The following is a 17920-nucleotide window of genomic DNA, read 5'->3' as shown; positions in this document are numbered from 1 at the left end:
AAAACATGTGTCTTCTTTCACGTGTTCTGGAAATGCGTGTCCAAAACTTTTTCCTTTGTTTACAAAAGGAATTTTAACCTATATTTCCAGTAACCTATATTTCCAATATGTTAAAAACATGTTTATTAAATTATCTTATAGTTGCATTCCTCATTCAATTTCAAGAACGTCTGGAAGCGAGATGGTCACCTTTGAAACATAGAATGTAAAACTTTGAATTCCTGACTAAGAAAACCAACAGCCCTTATCATGTAACAATAATAGCTTTACATATGTATTGAGCACTTCTGAAGATATATTGGCTTTGAGTTCAGTACATTTGAACTTATATATATATATATATATAGCATACATTAGAAGAATGTTTTGTTTAAATAGATTAAAAAAATGTTTAAAAGACAATAAATAAATCTGCTTTTCTCAGTAATTCTAGCTTAACTTGTTTTAAAATAAAACTCGCATATTTTGTTTAAATTTACTAAAACATTCAAAAGTTTGAATCAAATAAAAAATAAAGATTTGTCTAATTTAAAATTTTATTAAAGTTGTTTATCATATTGTACGTCTTTTGTGATAAAATGGTTTTATAAACCAAAAGCTAATTTTTAAATACATGCATTAATTTTACAATCTGAAATACATTTGCATGTGGCATGCAAAACAGCCTTCATAAAATGGTGAAATGTATTCGTTATTATGTTTGTGAGAAAAGTGTCTAGTATTGGGATAGAGTGTACATAGATTTAAGTTTCAAAAGCTTTGACAAATTTTGCCTGTTTTCCAAACACACACACACACACACACACACACAAAAATGCACTTTTTTGAATAACTGATTTCATTCAAAACATATCACTAAAACCAAAACAAAACAACATCTAAGCAAATCCAGACAGTTGGCGAGATGGTCCAGGGGTAAGGGTTTAGGCTCATTACCGTTGGGTCCCGATTTCGAATCTCGCTAGATACAGCCACTCTGATGAGTCGTAGACGACGAAACACGTGTCAGTGGATAATTACATTTTAAAAATAATATATATACCGCTCCCCATGTGGGGGTACCAAATTGGTTAAAAGGGAAAATTATTCCCAACTCGCATTTAGGTAAAAATGCACTTTCGTAAATAATTGAATTCATTCAAAACATATCGCTAAAACCAAAACAAAACAACAATATATATATATATAATTATGTTTAAGTATATTGTTAACATGGAGAAAAAATCAATACTTTTTCAAAAATTAAATAAAATTATATAAACATTTTAATATGCAGATAGATTTGGAGCTCTGACGATGGCATGAAGATGTTGAGCTGTTGTAAAATCTCTGTAGACTTCTTTTTATGTTTTATATAAAAAGAAATTTGTGTGTTTGAGTTCATTCCCACTGGACTAGAAAATGGCTGGGTCGATTTTTATGAAATGCCTGACAGTGTTCTTAAATAGGTTTTGTGTTAGAATGTCTTCGATAAGTATTGATAATCGAAATAATTCAACAAAAGAAGGCGATTTTGACCAAAGTTAACACCTTACATAACCTAACAGCACAAGTGTATTTGATAACCACACAAGCAAGAAACGCTCAACATATAAAATCAACAATAGGTTCTTTGATATGTCAGGGGTGCATTCGAAATGAATGTTTCTGTTTAGAGCACAATTGAAGCATGATACTTGACTTTTGCATTTTAAACTTTAATGCAAGCCATTATATATAAAAAAAAAATCAGCAGTAGGTTCTCTACAGTGAAATTTAGAATATAATGTATTGTGAACTAAATCACTGTGAGAGGCATGTGATGCTCCCTCCAGGTGCACCACACTGGATCCTCAATTCAAATCGGCAGTTAATTGATTTGATTGGAAAACAGGCGATTTCACCAATTTCGATGACTAAAAAATATGGCAGTGTGAAACATTCATTCATCATCATTCAATCCCGGGTAACGTCGGGTAACCCAGCTAGTGTGTGTGTGTGTGTGTATATATATATATATATATATATATTCCCAAGCAAAAACTACTCCCTATTTGGTAGCTTTAATCTAGCTCTAAATAATCTTTTTTTATATCTTTAATATAATATTTTGTGCTTAGAAAACTAATCATTTTATTTTGATTTTTCTCCCTTGAAAATAAATGAATATTCTAAGAAAGGTTTTGGTAAATTTATACGTTTTTTTTCTTTTGTATTTAAACACTATAAATTATTACTGTTAAATCAACAAAACTATTGTACACACACACATATACAGAAAAAATACAAATTTATTATGTATTAATTTATTATAAACATTAATTTATTATAAACTGTAAAAAATAGTTATACAAATAATCAGGCATACAAATGTGTTTGTTTTGTTTACTTTCTACTACATATAGATTTAACTAACAGTTTTGACGATAATATAGGTGTGATAGAAAATTCTTTAAGTATATAATTAGTCACATACTTGTTTAGTTAGGTTATCTCCCTTTCCCATGAAATTTTCTGTATTCTTAAAAATCTTTGTTCTTTTGTCGTTGGCAAATATCATTCAAGGTTTTCAACATTTGGGTCAAAAATTCCGTGGAAGGAGGTCGGAATGACAGTGGAAATAGGAACTTCACATTTGGCAATTTCCTCCAGTGTTTGGGCGTTAAGAATAAGCAAATAACATGGAGACTGGCGGTCTGTACTGATGACTGGCGAAAGCAAAATACCTAGAAAAAAAGAAAATTTATAAAAATTGTTTGTTTTTGTTTTTACTTGGGAGTCAAGATCACTCTAGGATAAGGGTTAATGAATTTAAGGTGGTGATGTAGTAATTGAATTGGATAGAATTTGATTATTTATGAGGATGGCTTAACAGGAATGTTGCGGACCAGGGTATAATAATACCCTAACTCGCTACAAGAAAATAATGAAACAAATGGAATTGAAGGAAACAAAAACTCAGTTGATGGATAAGATAAACGTTGTTTATTTACTGTTGAAAGAATAGAATTTAGATACATGTGTTCATGTTCGCGCGGGTGTAACCATCGTTTGTAGAGGACTGGTATTATAGAAGGAAAAAGGAAATGTGGTTTCAACTCACGTTCGGGTCACTATCGTTTGTTCACGCGTCGGAAAAGAAGTGAGTAATATAGTAGAAATGAGAATGATAGTCCAGCGTGTAGACAAAGACGAAGGTAGTGGGTTAAGCTGTACGCCATGTTAGCAGTCAGCTACGCGAAGGTATTCTCAGGGACAAGTTGTATATGTAGAGAGAGAAAGAGTGTAAAGGTGTACATACGGTCTGTTAGCGTTTTGTCCCTCATAGTAGCAAGTGGTGTGAGGTACGCGGTCGGTCCGTAGACCGACCAGCTCGAAAGCTGGTCCTAAAAAAAAAAGGGTTGAAAACAGCTGTCTCTTCCTTTTATAGGTGTTTCCGGTGTGGATTTCCTTTGAAAGGGGAAGTGACGTTGTCCATGTGTACGTTAGCATGTGTGTATATACCGTGAATGTGAGTGTATGTACGCGAACGTGAATATATGTACGTGTGTGGATGTGGGCGCGTATGTATATGACAAGTAATTTAGTTTGAAATGTGAATGCGTGTGTTTTTGTGTGAGACTAGAAAAGGCTCGCGCAGGAACTTGTTTACATTAGATTTGAAGGCTACCATGTTGTATTCAACCGGGAAGCATGCCAGCAGAACAGTGTTCCAAGGTGGATAGTTCTAGGAATTTCCACATTTAAGATGAAATGTAATTTGGATTTAATTGATGTCCTCCCAGCAGTTTTATATGGCCTTGATTGTATCACATGGACTAAACAATTAGCCAATCACGTTGAGGCGTTTCAAAATCACATATTGCGTTTCATTACAGGACGTCACCTCATTGAAAAAAAACAAAATATCCACCCACTGTCAAACTACTTTCCTTACCCTCTCTATTTAATAAAATCAAAATTAAAACTCTTAAACTTTTTGGCCATGTCAAATAATCAACCACTGACCTGTCAAAGTTATGCCTTGAGAGTATGTTAGAAGGCAAAAAAGTCAGAGGAAAGCCAAGGAAAAGGTGGAGAGAAAATGTTTTTGATTGGACATCTCTCAACAGTTGGGCGTCCATCAACCAACTTACCCTGGATCAGAAGGAATTGCGAAAAATAAGTCATGTGGGTTCACAATCCGCACCAAGCAGAAGATGCGACTCATGATGATGCAGTTTAGATTGATGCTTTGGCAAAGTATTACTATTATTTATTCCAAGAAACATTCAAGAAGAAAAGTATTTTAATATGAAGATAAACCCATGTTTTGTTTTTGTGAATTGCAAAAAAGGATTTTTATAGAGTGGCAAGAGATGTTGCCAAGTGAGATTTGTTTAAATTATGGTTAAGCATTGTCTTGAAATAAATATTGGAAAATCTCTGCTATTATATAAAAGGAACTTTTTCTATGTGTGTGTGTGTTTGTTCCATATGAACTTGAAAACAGCTGGTTTTTATAAAATTTCTTATGTAAGTACTCTGTCCCTGGCAGTGTTCTTAAATATATTTTGTATCGGAATTTTTTGATAAATATTGATAATTGATAACCAAAATAATCAGACAAAAGAATGAACAGGCGATTTTGACCAAAGTTAACAACTTATACAGCCTAACATCACAAGTGCATTTGATAAGTTTTATTACTACACAAGCAAGAAAGGCCTGACATGTAAAATCAACAGTAAGTTCTTTGATATAACAGAGGTGTGTTTGAAATGAATGTTTCTGTTTAGAGCACAATTGAAGCATGATATTGGACTTTTTCATTTTAAGCGTAAATTCAACCTATTATCATAGCACAAACAGAATGGCCAGGCATGTAAAATCAAAAGTAGGTTTTTTGTTATGATGGGGCATGTTCAAAATAAATCTTTTTGTTTAGAGCACAATTGAGGCATGATACTTGACTTTCGCATTTTAAACTTTAATGCAAGCCATTATATATAAAAATAATTTTGTAAAATAAATAGGTTTTCTACAGTGCAATGTAGACTACAATATATTGTGATCTAAGTCACTGCGGGAGGCATGTGAAGCTTCCTTCCAAATCACCCTGATAGCAATCAATGAATTTGATTAAAAAATGGAGGATTTCACCAATTTCGATGACAATAAAAATATGAGAGTGTGAAACATTCATTGATCGTGATTCAATCCCGGACAATGTTGGGTCTCCCTGCTAGTCTACGCATAAGAACGAAACCTCTATCCTCCGCATCTCACCTTTCATTCTATCGATTGTCTTCTCTGAGTCATAAAAAAAACACCCTAACATACGGATTAAAACTTTAGACCTCCGATCAGTAAATTGTATCATTTTCAAAATCTAAAAGAAATCAACAAAAAATATAAACAGATTTGTGTGCTTCTCCTTTCTACCTATTATGACAAAGAAATGTGTCTTCAACTTATCTTTTATATTATTATACTTTATATATTACTAGACTATTCGTGACCCATTTGATAAGCATATGTTATGGCTAACTATGGAATAGTGAGTATATTAATTATGCCAAAAATATGCATGCTTGCGCATACAACAATGGCCACCACTTTTAACATGAGGAATTACATTGCTTAATATCCGGAAAAATTACTTATTTGCAGAAAATTTAAATGCAATATTCGCTTTCAGCATACCCGTAAGCCTTTAAAGTTGTCATTGTAAAGGAAAATGTTAAGGTGAAAACCAAGTAAAAATTTTCCAAAAACTTCTATTTTTATATTAAAGAAAAGCTACAAGGAAACTTATTTTCAACTTTCAGATTTGTGTCCTTCCCACGTTCAAAATTCCCATTTCTAGTGACCCTAGACGTATCTAATGCGTTTGACACAATGGTCTTCTCATGAAATCAAATCCTATAGTATTGCTTAACGTATACTTAACACAATCAAATCCTTCTTAAATAAGAGAAAAATCCAGGGCGTACATCAAAACATGATATAAATGCAAATGTGCTACAAGGGTCAATCCTTGGACATTTATTATTCCTGATAAATTTTTTCTGAAATAAGGATATTTGCCGATGACACTACGCTCTATAACAGACATGAAGGTAAAATTAACGAACACATATCTACAGAAATTGTTAAAACTCTAGAGGAAGCCCTCCAGTCTGTAGTGGAATGGAGCCGTAACTGGTTGTTAATGTTCAACGCTGCCAAGACTAAGCTTATTTCCTTTGATAATTACAAGAAACCTTCTCAACCACTGATTGCCATGGCTAATGATACACTGTCTGAATATACTTCGCCCATGCATGGAATGTTGTTGAATAATCAGGCTGGTTTACTTGCCTTTCTGCAACTAGTACTCCACAAAATGATTTACTTTTATTACAGAAGCTTCAGGACTACCAAGTCATCAACAAGGTTGTTTCTAATATAGCACTGAAAGTATTTACATGCCACTTATGGTATCTTAATGAAAAATTGTTGGCTTAGCATTCTTTGATCATAAAGTTAGCGATGACACAAAGTAGTTGATGGTTGCCAAACTGAGTTACAAAGCTCAGCCCAATCCAGGAAAAAAATTGATGACTGAATCGAACTTGAAACTGTATCGTCAAGAATATGTCATCTGCAACACAAAGGAGTTCTTTGCTGCAGTTGGAATACCACAAGAATTTCTGAAATTTCATCCTGCAACAAAACGGGATTATGCTAATGGTATTAAACAGGTAAAGTCACTCAAGGTGGTCGATAATTCAGCAGAACGTGAACTGGCCCTTATCAAAGATTTCAACTCATCAATTACCTGCCAAGAGGACCAAAAGCATTACTTGTTGCAAGTTGTTGAGAAGCACAGGCAGGAGTTTCCCAATTCCCGAAAATGTACACTGCCTGCTGACTGTTCTGAACATTCTGAATGAAAACATGCTTTCAAATAAAGCAACATTTCTCTTATAATGCAATCGTACTATACATGCCGTTTTATAGTTTTTCATTCTACATTATAAAGAATGATTCTTTCGAATCCCTGTGTTATTTACGCATATATTTCATCATATTTAGTACATTGATACCAAATCCAGAAAATGATTGAGTTGAGCCAGTTGAGAATATAAAACTATTGAAACAATTTTTTCGCTATTAATTCCATACATTAATAGGAAAAATATTAAGGAGTAAGACTTTACAATTTCACAATTTTGTTTTACATTAGCATCCTAATATATATATATATATATATATATAAATCTCACTATGTCTGTGTGTCTGTCGCCAATTTTTCAAAGTTTATCTTCTCCAAGACACATAGCGGAATGAGACAGGTTAAACAGTTACATTTATTGTGAACCGTTGTTTTATTTAAAAGCTAGTAAAAATAGCGGCTAAGGGATCAAAATTGAAAAAAAATGGAACTTGGCAGGCGTAAGTCAACTTAAAGTGCTCTTGTACGCATGCACAAATATACATTTATACATTATAGTAGGTTCATTTTTAACTATTTCTTATCTGTTTGGTGATAGATCAAACAGTTACAACTAAGGTTGGAGCGCTAAATGTTTTGGTTTCAATTCTAACTGATGGCAGCCAAGACATATTTTTTTTTTAGTTTTGAAATCGCTACTATATATTGGGTACAATATAACAATGAATAGAGAATTAATTTTATGATTATATTAATATGAAATCTCCATGAACTGAAATATCATGTTCAAGCCTATTTTACGACTGTCAGTTCTGAGTGGCCTGCTAGTAAAATATATAATAAAATATATAACATACCTTCATCTTCCTCTTTTGCGTCTGGGCTTGGAATAAAGACTGCCTCCCCAACACAGTTTCCTTTAGGATCTTTATAAACCTTCACAGAGCGATTCACAGTGTCAATTTTGAAAATCTAAAAGAAAAAGAAAGAAATATTTCTAGAAACTAGCAGGACCTGTGGAAATACCACAGCAACAGTAAAAATAATTGTTGGCTTTGTTTCAATAATAATTATTGGGAATTAAGGGTATTTTTATAGAATTAAAAGACATTTAACTTACTTTGAATGTATTATATATATATATATATTTTTTTTTTTTTTTTGATAAACCATGACACACTTATGTCTGTTAAAGGTACTAATAATAAATTTTTAAATATTTCACAATCATGTATACATTACAATCTTAACTATTCTTTTCATAGCAAGGGAAACAACTCTATTTTTAAACCTTATTACTTCCCTTACCGTGACACACGGATGGACGTACGTTAAAGGTATTAGGGTAATAATATATAGATAAACAAAAAGTCAGTCATGGCTAACAACCTGAATTTGTCTGTGTTTTTACCCCTTTATTATATATCATATTAAGAATCACCTTGCATGTTTCATCTCCCCTTAATCGTTTATGACCTGGTTAAACTAATTGGTTCAGTTGTAAATAAATGAATATAACGGCATAAATAAAATGGGAATTGATTCAAACACGCCTTGTACGTTTTAGTTGAGTAGCAGGGTAGATGCCAGATAGTTCCAGATTGCAACTGTCCATTGCTTACATTCAGCATGCCACCATCTGTCTCAGGGAGTGGAGGATTTCATTTGTTGTCATAAACACACTTTTTTCAATCATAATTTAATAATAATCAAATATAAATATATTTCAGGTTTGGATCAAAGTGTTGTGGATAAAATAAAACGAAATTATTGTTAATTAAGAAAAGATTTATTTATGTATATAGTTATATTTAAAAAATAAAAATAAATAAATCGTTTTGAGAATTTTAAATAGAACAACCCCTGGAATAAATGTGTTATTATGGTGACTGAGAATTCTAGTTAAGAATAGCACTTTTGAAAATCTCAAGTAAAGTGACAAGAATAACCACAGACCCCATTCCTGCTCCTCATACTTTTAATGGCCATGTGTCTATTTTGGAGAATTGTAAAATTTTTCAATCATAATTTAATAAGGTAAGTTTATGAAATTCAAAAATTCTTAGTTGTAGTTTAACTTTTGAACTTCATATTTTTTCCAGTTTGAAGACAATCATAGTATCATCATCCTTTTAAACCAACTGAAATTAGCAATAAATATCTTTTTAGTCATCTACATCATAATTCAGGTCATAAAAGGTTAAGGGTGATTTATGAAAAAGAATATACTTAATATATATATGTGGGGGCAGTAGAAATAAATATTTGGCATAGACATAATCCTGTGCATGCATTCTATCGATGAGATGGGCCATAGATCTTGTCTTGTTGGACCATGACGACACAAATGTTATGATGCTGCAAATTTAGCTTTTTAAAGTGAAACAACAAATCAACGATTTGCAAATGTACGATTGACAGTGTTAAAACCAATTATGGTTTTAATAATGGTTTTAAAATTAATACAATTTGCACAACATAGCAAATGTACGATTAACAGTGTTAAAACCAAGGTTTTTACCTGACCCCCACTCTTTCATACAAAACGACATTTCCACATGAAATAATTGACGATTTTTTCTAATTTTTCGATATTATATGCCTGAGAGCTTGCTTTTTCTAATGTTCAATGCGGAAGACAAAAGTTTTTAGTGGACATACAAACTCACACACACACACACACACACACACACACACACACACACACACACACACACACACACACAGCTGAGATTTATATAATAGATTCTGAATAGGTATCCTCAACTGAATTTTCCTTTTTTTTATCTTTGTCAATACCGTGACGGATAACTCTTAACAGATCAATCATAATTCAAAATGTCTTTTGGCAAGAACTTTAAGATGCACGAGTTATTTCCCTTTAAATATTATTTCAAGGTGAGAAAAGATATACTAGCTGTACCGACACGGTATTGCCTGGGATCCATTATGTTCAAATATGTTCTGTGACCATTTGTTAGTTATATTCAGGACAAAGTAAGATGTAAAAAACAAAAAAACAAAAAAGAATTCTTCATTAATATGAACCACCGAAAATTAAATTTTAAAAGGAATTGTTTTTGGCATCAGAAAATAGGTACAAATATTTTTTATTCCAATACCTCAAAGTTTTGATATTTTTGATTCTCAATTCTAACATTAATATAGTTATATATAATAACATGGTCAAGCAATAACAAATTTGGTTAGTCAGAATCAAAGGTTGATATTTTTAACTTAAATGTTAATTAGATCTAAACATGATGTGACAACTTTTGAAGACTTCTTCATGTGTAAATAATTGTGAAGACAAGATAGAAAGATTCTTACTTTATCTCGAAGACTACATCCATAGGTATAACGATATTGGCGTCCAACAAGTTTTTCGTAATGGAACGTTGGCAATTCAAATTCAATTTTGGAATTTTCATCTGCAAAGCAAAAATAATAATTAATGACCGATATTGTTATTTTTTATTGTTTTTGAAGTAGTAACGCAAGACAAGTTTACCCACAGAACTTATTGGTAAACTCATCTTGATTGACTACTTTAAAAACAATTTTAAAAAATAGCATGAATTTCCCCCACTCTTTATCTGTGCCTAAACCTAAATGTGGATTCCATGAACAAAGCTTCTTTCTTAGAACTGTGGAACTCTCTCTCATTTCCCTGCTTTCCAGCTGACTACAATATGGTCGTCTTCAAGTCCAAGATAAAAAAAAAGTTCTTGATGAGCCATCCCCTTAAGTAATCCAATTTACCAAATTTTCACTATTAAAAATTACTGCAATATTGTCCCACTGACTACAGTACACTCATTGATACTTATCCTCAAGTGGTCTCCGGGCCTTAATAAGTGGTGGCTTCTATGCAAAAAAAGAATCAGTCTTGTTTGAATAAAGGCTGTAAACAACGAATATAACAATAAAAATGCAATATAAAAAAAAGTCTTTCATGAAATGTCTTTTCAAAAGTTTTTTTTTATTTCAGAGCCCCCCCCCCCCCAATATTTTCTTCTTTTAAATAACTCACTTCTGACTAAATTCTTTGCTTGTATAAAACCTTCAAAAGGTTCAATATTCTTTTTCTTTTAAACAACTTCGAGTTTGACTTTTTCCTCTTAACTTTTCTTTTCTCTTGAAAAGGGATTTTTCTTCAATAAGAAAATTTCCTATTAACTGCCGGCGACTTCTTCTTAAGGCTGGCCGGTTGAAAATTCAAACATTTATATCTTCTAGAAAGGGTTCTCTTGCTTTAATACTTTTTTTTTTATTCTCCCCTTTTAGAGCTTTCTTGCTCTTTACTTAAGCGAGAGTACGTTGATAAATCAAGCAGACTGTTCAATGGAGCTGAAAAAAATAACAAGTCCTATCAGTAAGGACGTTTTTTTCGTATTGATTTTAAAATGAATGCAGTACAGGCACAAAGGAATTCCATCCTCAAATGTTCCTTATTGTTATGTTATCAACTCAATATCGATTTATAATATGTGATACTATTATGTATATTAACGTCTTGAAATATCTATCAATTAAGCTGTCCATTAGATTTGAAATAGAAGGAAACATTAATTTAGCGTGGACAATTTGCTAGGACAGCAAAAGGTAAAGAGTTTGTGAAGCACAAGAGTTCAACGTGTCCAAAGAACCTTCCGAGTGAAAAAGTTGTTTGAGAAGAAATTTAGTAGATATCTTCATTTTTGGTTGCCATTGCATGTGTTTACATGTGTTTAAACAGGTTTGTTAGGAAGATGTGTGCGTGTGTGATATTATAGGCATTTTCCCTCAAAAGAAGAAAAAAAAATGTAACAAAACAAAAAAACGAAACAAATTTATCAGCAGAACAATGGAGAGGAGGTTGTTCATCAATGTACACAAAAGATAACTGTAATAGGATTGTTAATCAAGGTGTGGGAGACAAAAGATTGGACAAAAATGTGGATAAGCACTTTGAGTGACAATGAGTTTTCAGATAGTTTACAACAGTTAGAAATGGTTTACGGACAACCATGGGCTTTCAATGGTTGACAAAAGTTGCAAGTTTGACTCACTTGAGGGCAAGTCAAAGTTTAGACCAGACCAAAAGAATTTTAAGAGCTTGAGATGAGCTGACATCAACTGATGAACACCACTTCGACAGATAACATCAAGTTAACAACAAGACAGTTTTTTCAGTTTTTAACTTTTAAATTCGGATGAACATATCTCGGCTCAAACAAAAATTTATTGATTGAAGTAAACACAATCAGAATCAACACACTTTTTGCCAACGCAAAACAAGTGTATTCATGCCAGTAACGTAATTCTGGTGGCGATGAAATCACTAAAGGCGTTTTTGATACCGTTTAGGTATTTGAAGCACTTCTCATGCAGAAAGTTGTCGAGATGCTTGAAAAAGTGGTAGTTGAAAGGTGAGAGGTCTGGAGAGTATATCAGATGAAGCAGAATTTTGCAACACAATTCGTTCAATTTCTGCAGGGTCAGTTTAGCAATGTGTGATGGGGCATTGTCGTGGAGGATAATTGGGCCTTTTATGTTGACTAATGCTGAGCGTTGTTTCTAATGCATTTCATCCATTTGTTGACAGTACTTCCCCGCAGTAATGGCTTTGCCTACATTCAAAAAACTGTAATGGATGAAACCAGTCACAGACAACCAAACAATCAGTACAGCCTTTTTTTTTTTTTTTTGGTGCAACTCTGGCTGCGGGAAGTGTTGTAGAGCTTCGTCGGTGTCTAACCACTGAGCTGAGCATCACTGGTTGTTGTAAAGAACCCACTTTTCATTTCATCACAAGTCACAACCTGGTCGAGAAACAGGTCGTTCTTTTTGCGTAAAAGAAGGGAAGATGACACTTCATAACGGCATTTCTTTTGGTTGTCATTCAATTCGTAAGGCACCCATTTATCAAGTTTTTTTGTCTTTCCAATCTCTCTCAAGTGGTTGGAAATTGTTGTAAAGTTACGTCTAATTCAGAAGCAAGTTGTTCATGGATTGGCTTCGACTAAGGTTCTTAATTAATCGTTGTCACCATTCAATGGCTGACCACTACACTTATCACCTTTAAGACTGCCACAAAATTCTTAAACCACTATTGTGTTGTGCATTCAGTAGTGGTTTTGGGGTCAAATGCTTCATTGATGTTGCAAACTGTTTTGGGAGCTTTTTGGCCTAGTTTGAATTGAAATACGAAAATTGTGTGAATTTGCTTTTTTTCCATCTTGTATTCAACGTTTTGAAAAGGAGATATAAAACGATTGTGATTTGAATGATTAGGTATTATAATGAAAACTTATTTGAAAATACATTATTTGAAATCAAAATTAAAAATTCTGCAAGAACTTTCTTTTCAACCTATTAGATGTGGATCATCATAAAGGGGGTTGATTGTGTCACACACACACACACACCCAGAGTGCAACTAATATTTGCAGAATGTGTAAGATTTTTTTTGTGTTTTGTTTTATTTTTATACTTGTGAACCACTGCGCAACCTTCGGCAGCCGCAAATTTGAAGATGACACGGCTAGAAGAGAAGATAAAAGAGAAGACCATGAAAATAGCACTGGGTCGATATTTGCTGAGAGCGTATGTATAAAATTGTATAAGAGAGTTTGATTAGAAGTGTGTATATGCTGATGCTATGTCTAATAGTTTATGAAAGTCATGAGCTGAGATTAACTTTTAATCTGCATCAGATAAGGAAGAAATATACCGTACGAAAAAATAGAAAACTGTGTTTGGGTTTTTATTGTACATGCTGGAATTTGGAGGGAATATACTTTTGTCTTTGATTGGCTGAAAGTAACTGCTGATTGTAAATTTTGTCCGATCAAGTGTCAGTATGTGAAAACAACATTCACTGCCGCTGCTTGTCACACTCTTCATATATGAAAAGAAAACAGAAAACAAAAAGTAAATAAAATTTAAAACCAAAAAATTCATACCATCAGTTAAATAATCACAAGTCAAGAAGATGCTACCATCATCCCTTTTGATAGCAGTTGCTTTGCTATCTTTGAGAGTGACCAAATTCTTACCAACTGGAGTCTGTAGAAACAAGAATGAATGACGTTCATCAAAATTATCTTTGTATGTATATTAATGTCATACTATCGACCCCCCCATCACAAAGTGTTAGGAAAAAAAAAAGAATGGAAATAAGTTTATCAGCAAGAACACAAAAGCAGCTAATAACAGGATTGTTAATCAAGATATGGCAATGATACATATGATATATATTTGCAGTTAATTCATAGACAATTTTAGGAGTGGCAATGAGTAGGAACAATTTATGGATAGTCTTGAGTTCATGACAGTTTAGCACAATTAATGGCAGGTTGAGGCTTTGATCAGATTGAAAGAGCTTTGAGAGGCTGAAAGGAGGAAATAAACTGACAAATACAGCCTTAACAGATGTACAGGATGGAACGATAAAATTGTCACCCTAGAAAAGATGACATGATTCCATTTCTGTTTGATGAAACTGGTTTTCTTTTTTCTTTATTTTGTTGAAGATCATCTTCTAGTCGGCCAGTTGTGTACAAATCCCAAGAGCGATAGGAGCCTTCTATCATGTCTGAAAGTGACACAATGTTCAACAAGCAAGATCGGAGATGCACTGCTGTACAACTCATGCTCTCTACCGATCCAAATTATGACAACAGGATCATTGCCAGCACCCTCAAAATGCATTGGTGGATTGTCACGAATAACAGGGATGTGCCCAGGAGGATGAAAACAAAATTTCCAGCCACAGTTATGGTCTTTGGTGCGGTTACGAGTGAGGACCACATCATGCCACCTCACATCTTCAAAGTCAGCTTGAAAGTCAACATCAAAGTGTATCTGAATGTGCTGAAAAAGTGTGGCGATCCCCTGAGGCAATCAGGTGGCCGCTGGCAAATCCTGGGTGTGGCAGCAGGACTCAGTGCCGGCCCACAAGTGCAAAGAGACCCAGGCTTGGTTTTAGAAGGAGTACTATGACTTTGTACCCTTCTCTCACTGGCCCTCCCCCTCTTCTCCCCTGACTTGAACCCACTAGACTACTTCGTTTGGTTATACATCGTGAACATCAACATGACCTCTCACAACACCAAAGCCAGCCTGATCGTCACCATCTGCCGAGTATTCGAGGAGCTCCCACCAGCGCTTGTGTAAAAGGCATGCTCCTAGTTTCAGGCTGTATCGAGGCGGTGATTGAGGCTGAAGGCAGCTACATCGAATAGATGTCAGCGCTACTACATAATCAAGTTACCTGAATTGATTTTTTTTTTTTTAATAAAAGTTTTAAAATAAAACTGTAAGGTTGTTTCCTTTAGAGCAAAATACTTATCATTCCACACTGTATTTGACTGGATGGTAATTGAAAGCCTTAATTGAAGCCGATCCTCATAAAACCACACAAGAAGTTGCTGTTAAACTGGAGGTCAACCACTCAACCGTCGTTCGCTATTTAAAGTAAAATAGGGAAGTCAAAAATGTTGGATAAATGGCTCATGAATCAATAATAAAAAATTATTGTTTTCTATGCTCCTTCTGTACAACAAAAACGACCCATTTCTCGAGCAGATTGTGACATGTGATGAGAAGTGGATTTTCTATGATAACCGGCGATATTTGGCACAGTGGTTAGATGCCAGAGAAGCTCCACAACATTCCCTGAAGCTGAAATTGCACCAAAAAAAGGTTATGGTGATTGTTTGCTGATCTGCGGACGGTCTCATCCATCACAACTTCTTGAATCCGGGTGAAACGATTACGACAGAGAAGTACTGCTGATGAAATGCACCAGAAGCTCCAACATATTTGCCCAAGATTGATCAATATGGAGGGACAATGCTCATTCACATGTTGCTCAACTGACCCTGTAGAAGCTGAACAAATTAGGCTACGAGATTCTGCATCAGCTGCCATTCACTGGACCTCTCACCCACCGGCTATCACTTTTTCAAGCATCTCGACAACTTCCTGCATGAAAAATGCTTCAAAAGCCAAAATGATGCCGCATCGGCCTTCAAGGATTTCTATGCAAATGGGATAAACAAATTTGTTTCTCGTTGGCAAAAATGTGTCGATTCTAAAGGTTTTTTATTTTAAAGTTTAATATGCAAGAAGTTGAATGTTAAAAACGACATTATTTTTGCACCAACCTAATAATATAAACATGGTCTCAGTGTATTTTATTCAGCAATGGATGTTCTTTCTACTTCTAACTTTTTGCAAGTGATTCCAATTTTATTTTTGGTAATCCAACATATTTGTTTGTCTTACAATGAGGTGACCCAACTTTGACCAATGATTATTTTATTTTTGAATATCGATCAGATTATGTTGTTTTCTTCCAGTCATGTGAGTGTCTATATTAATGTTGCATAGCATGTCAGGGATGCCAAATCAAACAATGAAAGAGTCAACCTAGCTACTGAACTCGAGTGATATAATGGTTGAGGAATGGAAGATTGTTTGACAAGTCAAAACAATAGAACAAAGAAAAATATTTCATGAATTGAAAATCACTGGATGAATGAGACAAAGCAGAGCAGGTGCTTGCATTCCAATCAACTAGCCCAGATCTGCCATCCTCACTCTCTCCTACAACAAGCTACATACTGAATATCAAAATAAACTGATTGATTTTGTAACTAAAGTTTGTCATTTTTATTGTTAAACATAGCAGTACATAACATGCAGGATTTGGTGCCGTTACGTATACACTAAAAAAGACACAAAGGTGGTTCGAATAAATATACATCCATATGTAACACCATACTATTAATATAGACATGGCCCTAGTATATTATATTCAGTAATAGGTGTTTCCGTCTACTTCTAACATTTTGCAAGTGGTTCCAATCTCATTTTTAATAATCCAACATATTTATTTTTTCTTCCAGCGAGGTGGCTCAGCTCCAACTAATGATTATTTTATTTTTGACAATCCATCATATAATGTTGTTTTCTTCCAGCCAGGTGCATGTCTATTCCAAGTGCACCTATTTCTGTAAAATCATCTTTTAGTATATGAGGCCTGGATATTTAACAGCCATAGTCTTGAACTTCTGCTTTCTTATGCATGGGTGCGCAGAGTTTTGCCCCTTTTAAGTAGGAGGGAGGTAACAATTTTCATCTTAGTTTGCATGACAAAAATAAACAAATTTTTTTTTTTTTTTTTTTTTTTTTTTTACACAGTGATCACCACTTATCAAGGCCCGGAAGCCACTCAGGGATAAGGGTTATTGTAAGTACATCACGTTAGTGAGGAGATTTTAGGAAGTGTTTAATTAGGGGGGGCGGCTCATTAGGAATTTGTTAACATTAGACTTGAAGACATCCAAGTTGTAGTCCAGAGGGAAGCAGGCAGACGGAACACAGTTCCACAGGCGTGCAGTTCTAAGAAAGAAGCTTTGCTCATGAAATCCGCGTTTTGATTTAGGCACAGATATAGAGTGGGGGAAATTTTTCACAGTGGATTCAGCTAGACGGGTGTTTTTCGTGAAAGATTGGCGAGGGGGGACCAGGGATTGGAGTTCAGACGAGCACCTGCCATGAAAATAACGATAAAACAAGGATAGGCTCGCAACGTCTCTTCTGTGGGAGAGGGGTTGCAGGGTAGAGAAAAGGGCATCCCCCACTAAACCACGAAGTCTATTTTGTACTCTGTCAAGGCATGATAGGCTGTTTTTGGCAGCTCCTGCCCAGATATGGCAACAGTATTCCATCCTTGGCCGTACTTGGCTTTTATATAGATAGAGAATTGCATCAGTAGTGAGATATCTTCTGGAGCGGTAGAAGGATCCCACCATCTTTCCTGCGACCTTGGCAACAGACTTGATGTACGTGTTCCATTTCAGATCAGGAGTAAAGGTCAAACCCAGAAGCTTGTCAAAACACGGGGCCTCACCCAGACGAGAGCCATCCATCACAATTGATGCCAGCTGGGGATCAGAGCGTTGATGATGTAAGGATAGGAGTTTGGTTTTGGATGCATTAAAGGTAACTAGCCACATCTTCCCCCACTGA

General features: G+C 34.4%; 1 protein-coding gene across 1 annotated transcript in view; it reads right to left on the bottom strand.

The window, feature by feature from the left end:
• Positions 1-2250: 2250 nt before the first annotated feature.
• Positions 2251-17920, bottom strand: part of LOC145246600 (carotenoid-cleaving dioxygenase, mitochondrial-like) — a 53789-nt gene continuing 38119 nt past the window's right edge. The window contains exons 7-10 of the mRNA XM_080108259.1: positions 13846-13948; positions 10229-10329; positions 7756-7870; positions 2251-2705 (exon numbers count right to left, since the gene is read on the bottom strand). Of these exons, the coding sequence (XP_079964385.1) occupies positions 2536-2705; positions 7756-7870; positions 10229-10329; positions 13846-13948 (489 nt within the window). The 3' untranslated portion in view covers positions 2251-2535. The remainder of the gene's footprint in view (positions 2706-7755; positions 7871-10228; positions 10330-13845; positions 13949-17920) is intronic.

This window comes from Euprymna scolopes, chromosome 24, assembly GCF_053919585.1.
Source record: "Euprymna scolopes isolate OS-2025 chromosome 24, ASM5391958v1, whole genome shotgun sequence".
NCBI lineage: Eukaryota > Metazoa > Mollusca > Cephalopoda > Sepiida > Sepiolidae > Euprymna > Euprymna scolopes.
This window is presented reverse-complemented; position numbering and strand designations above follow the sequence as displayed.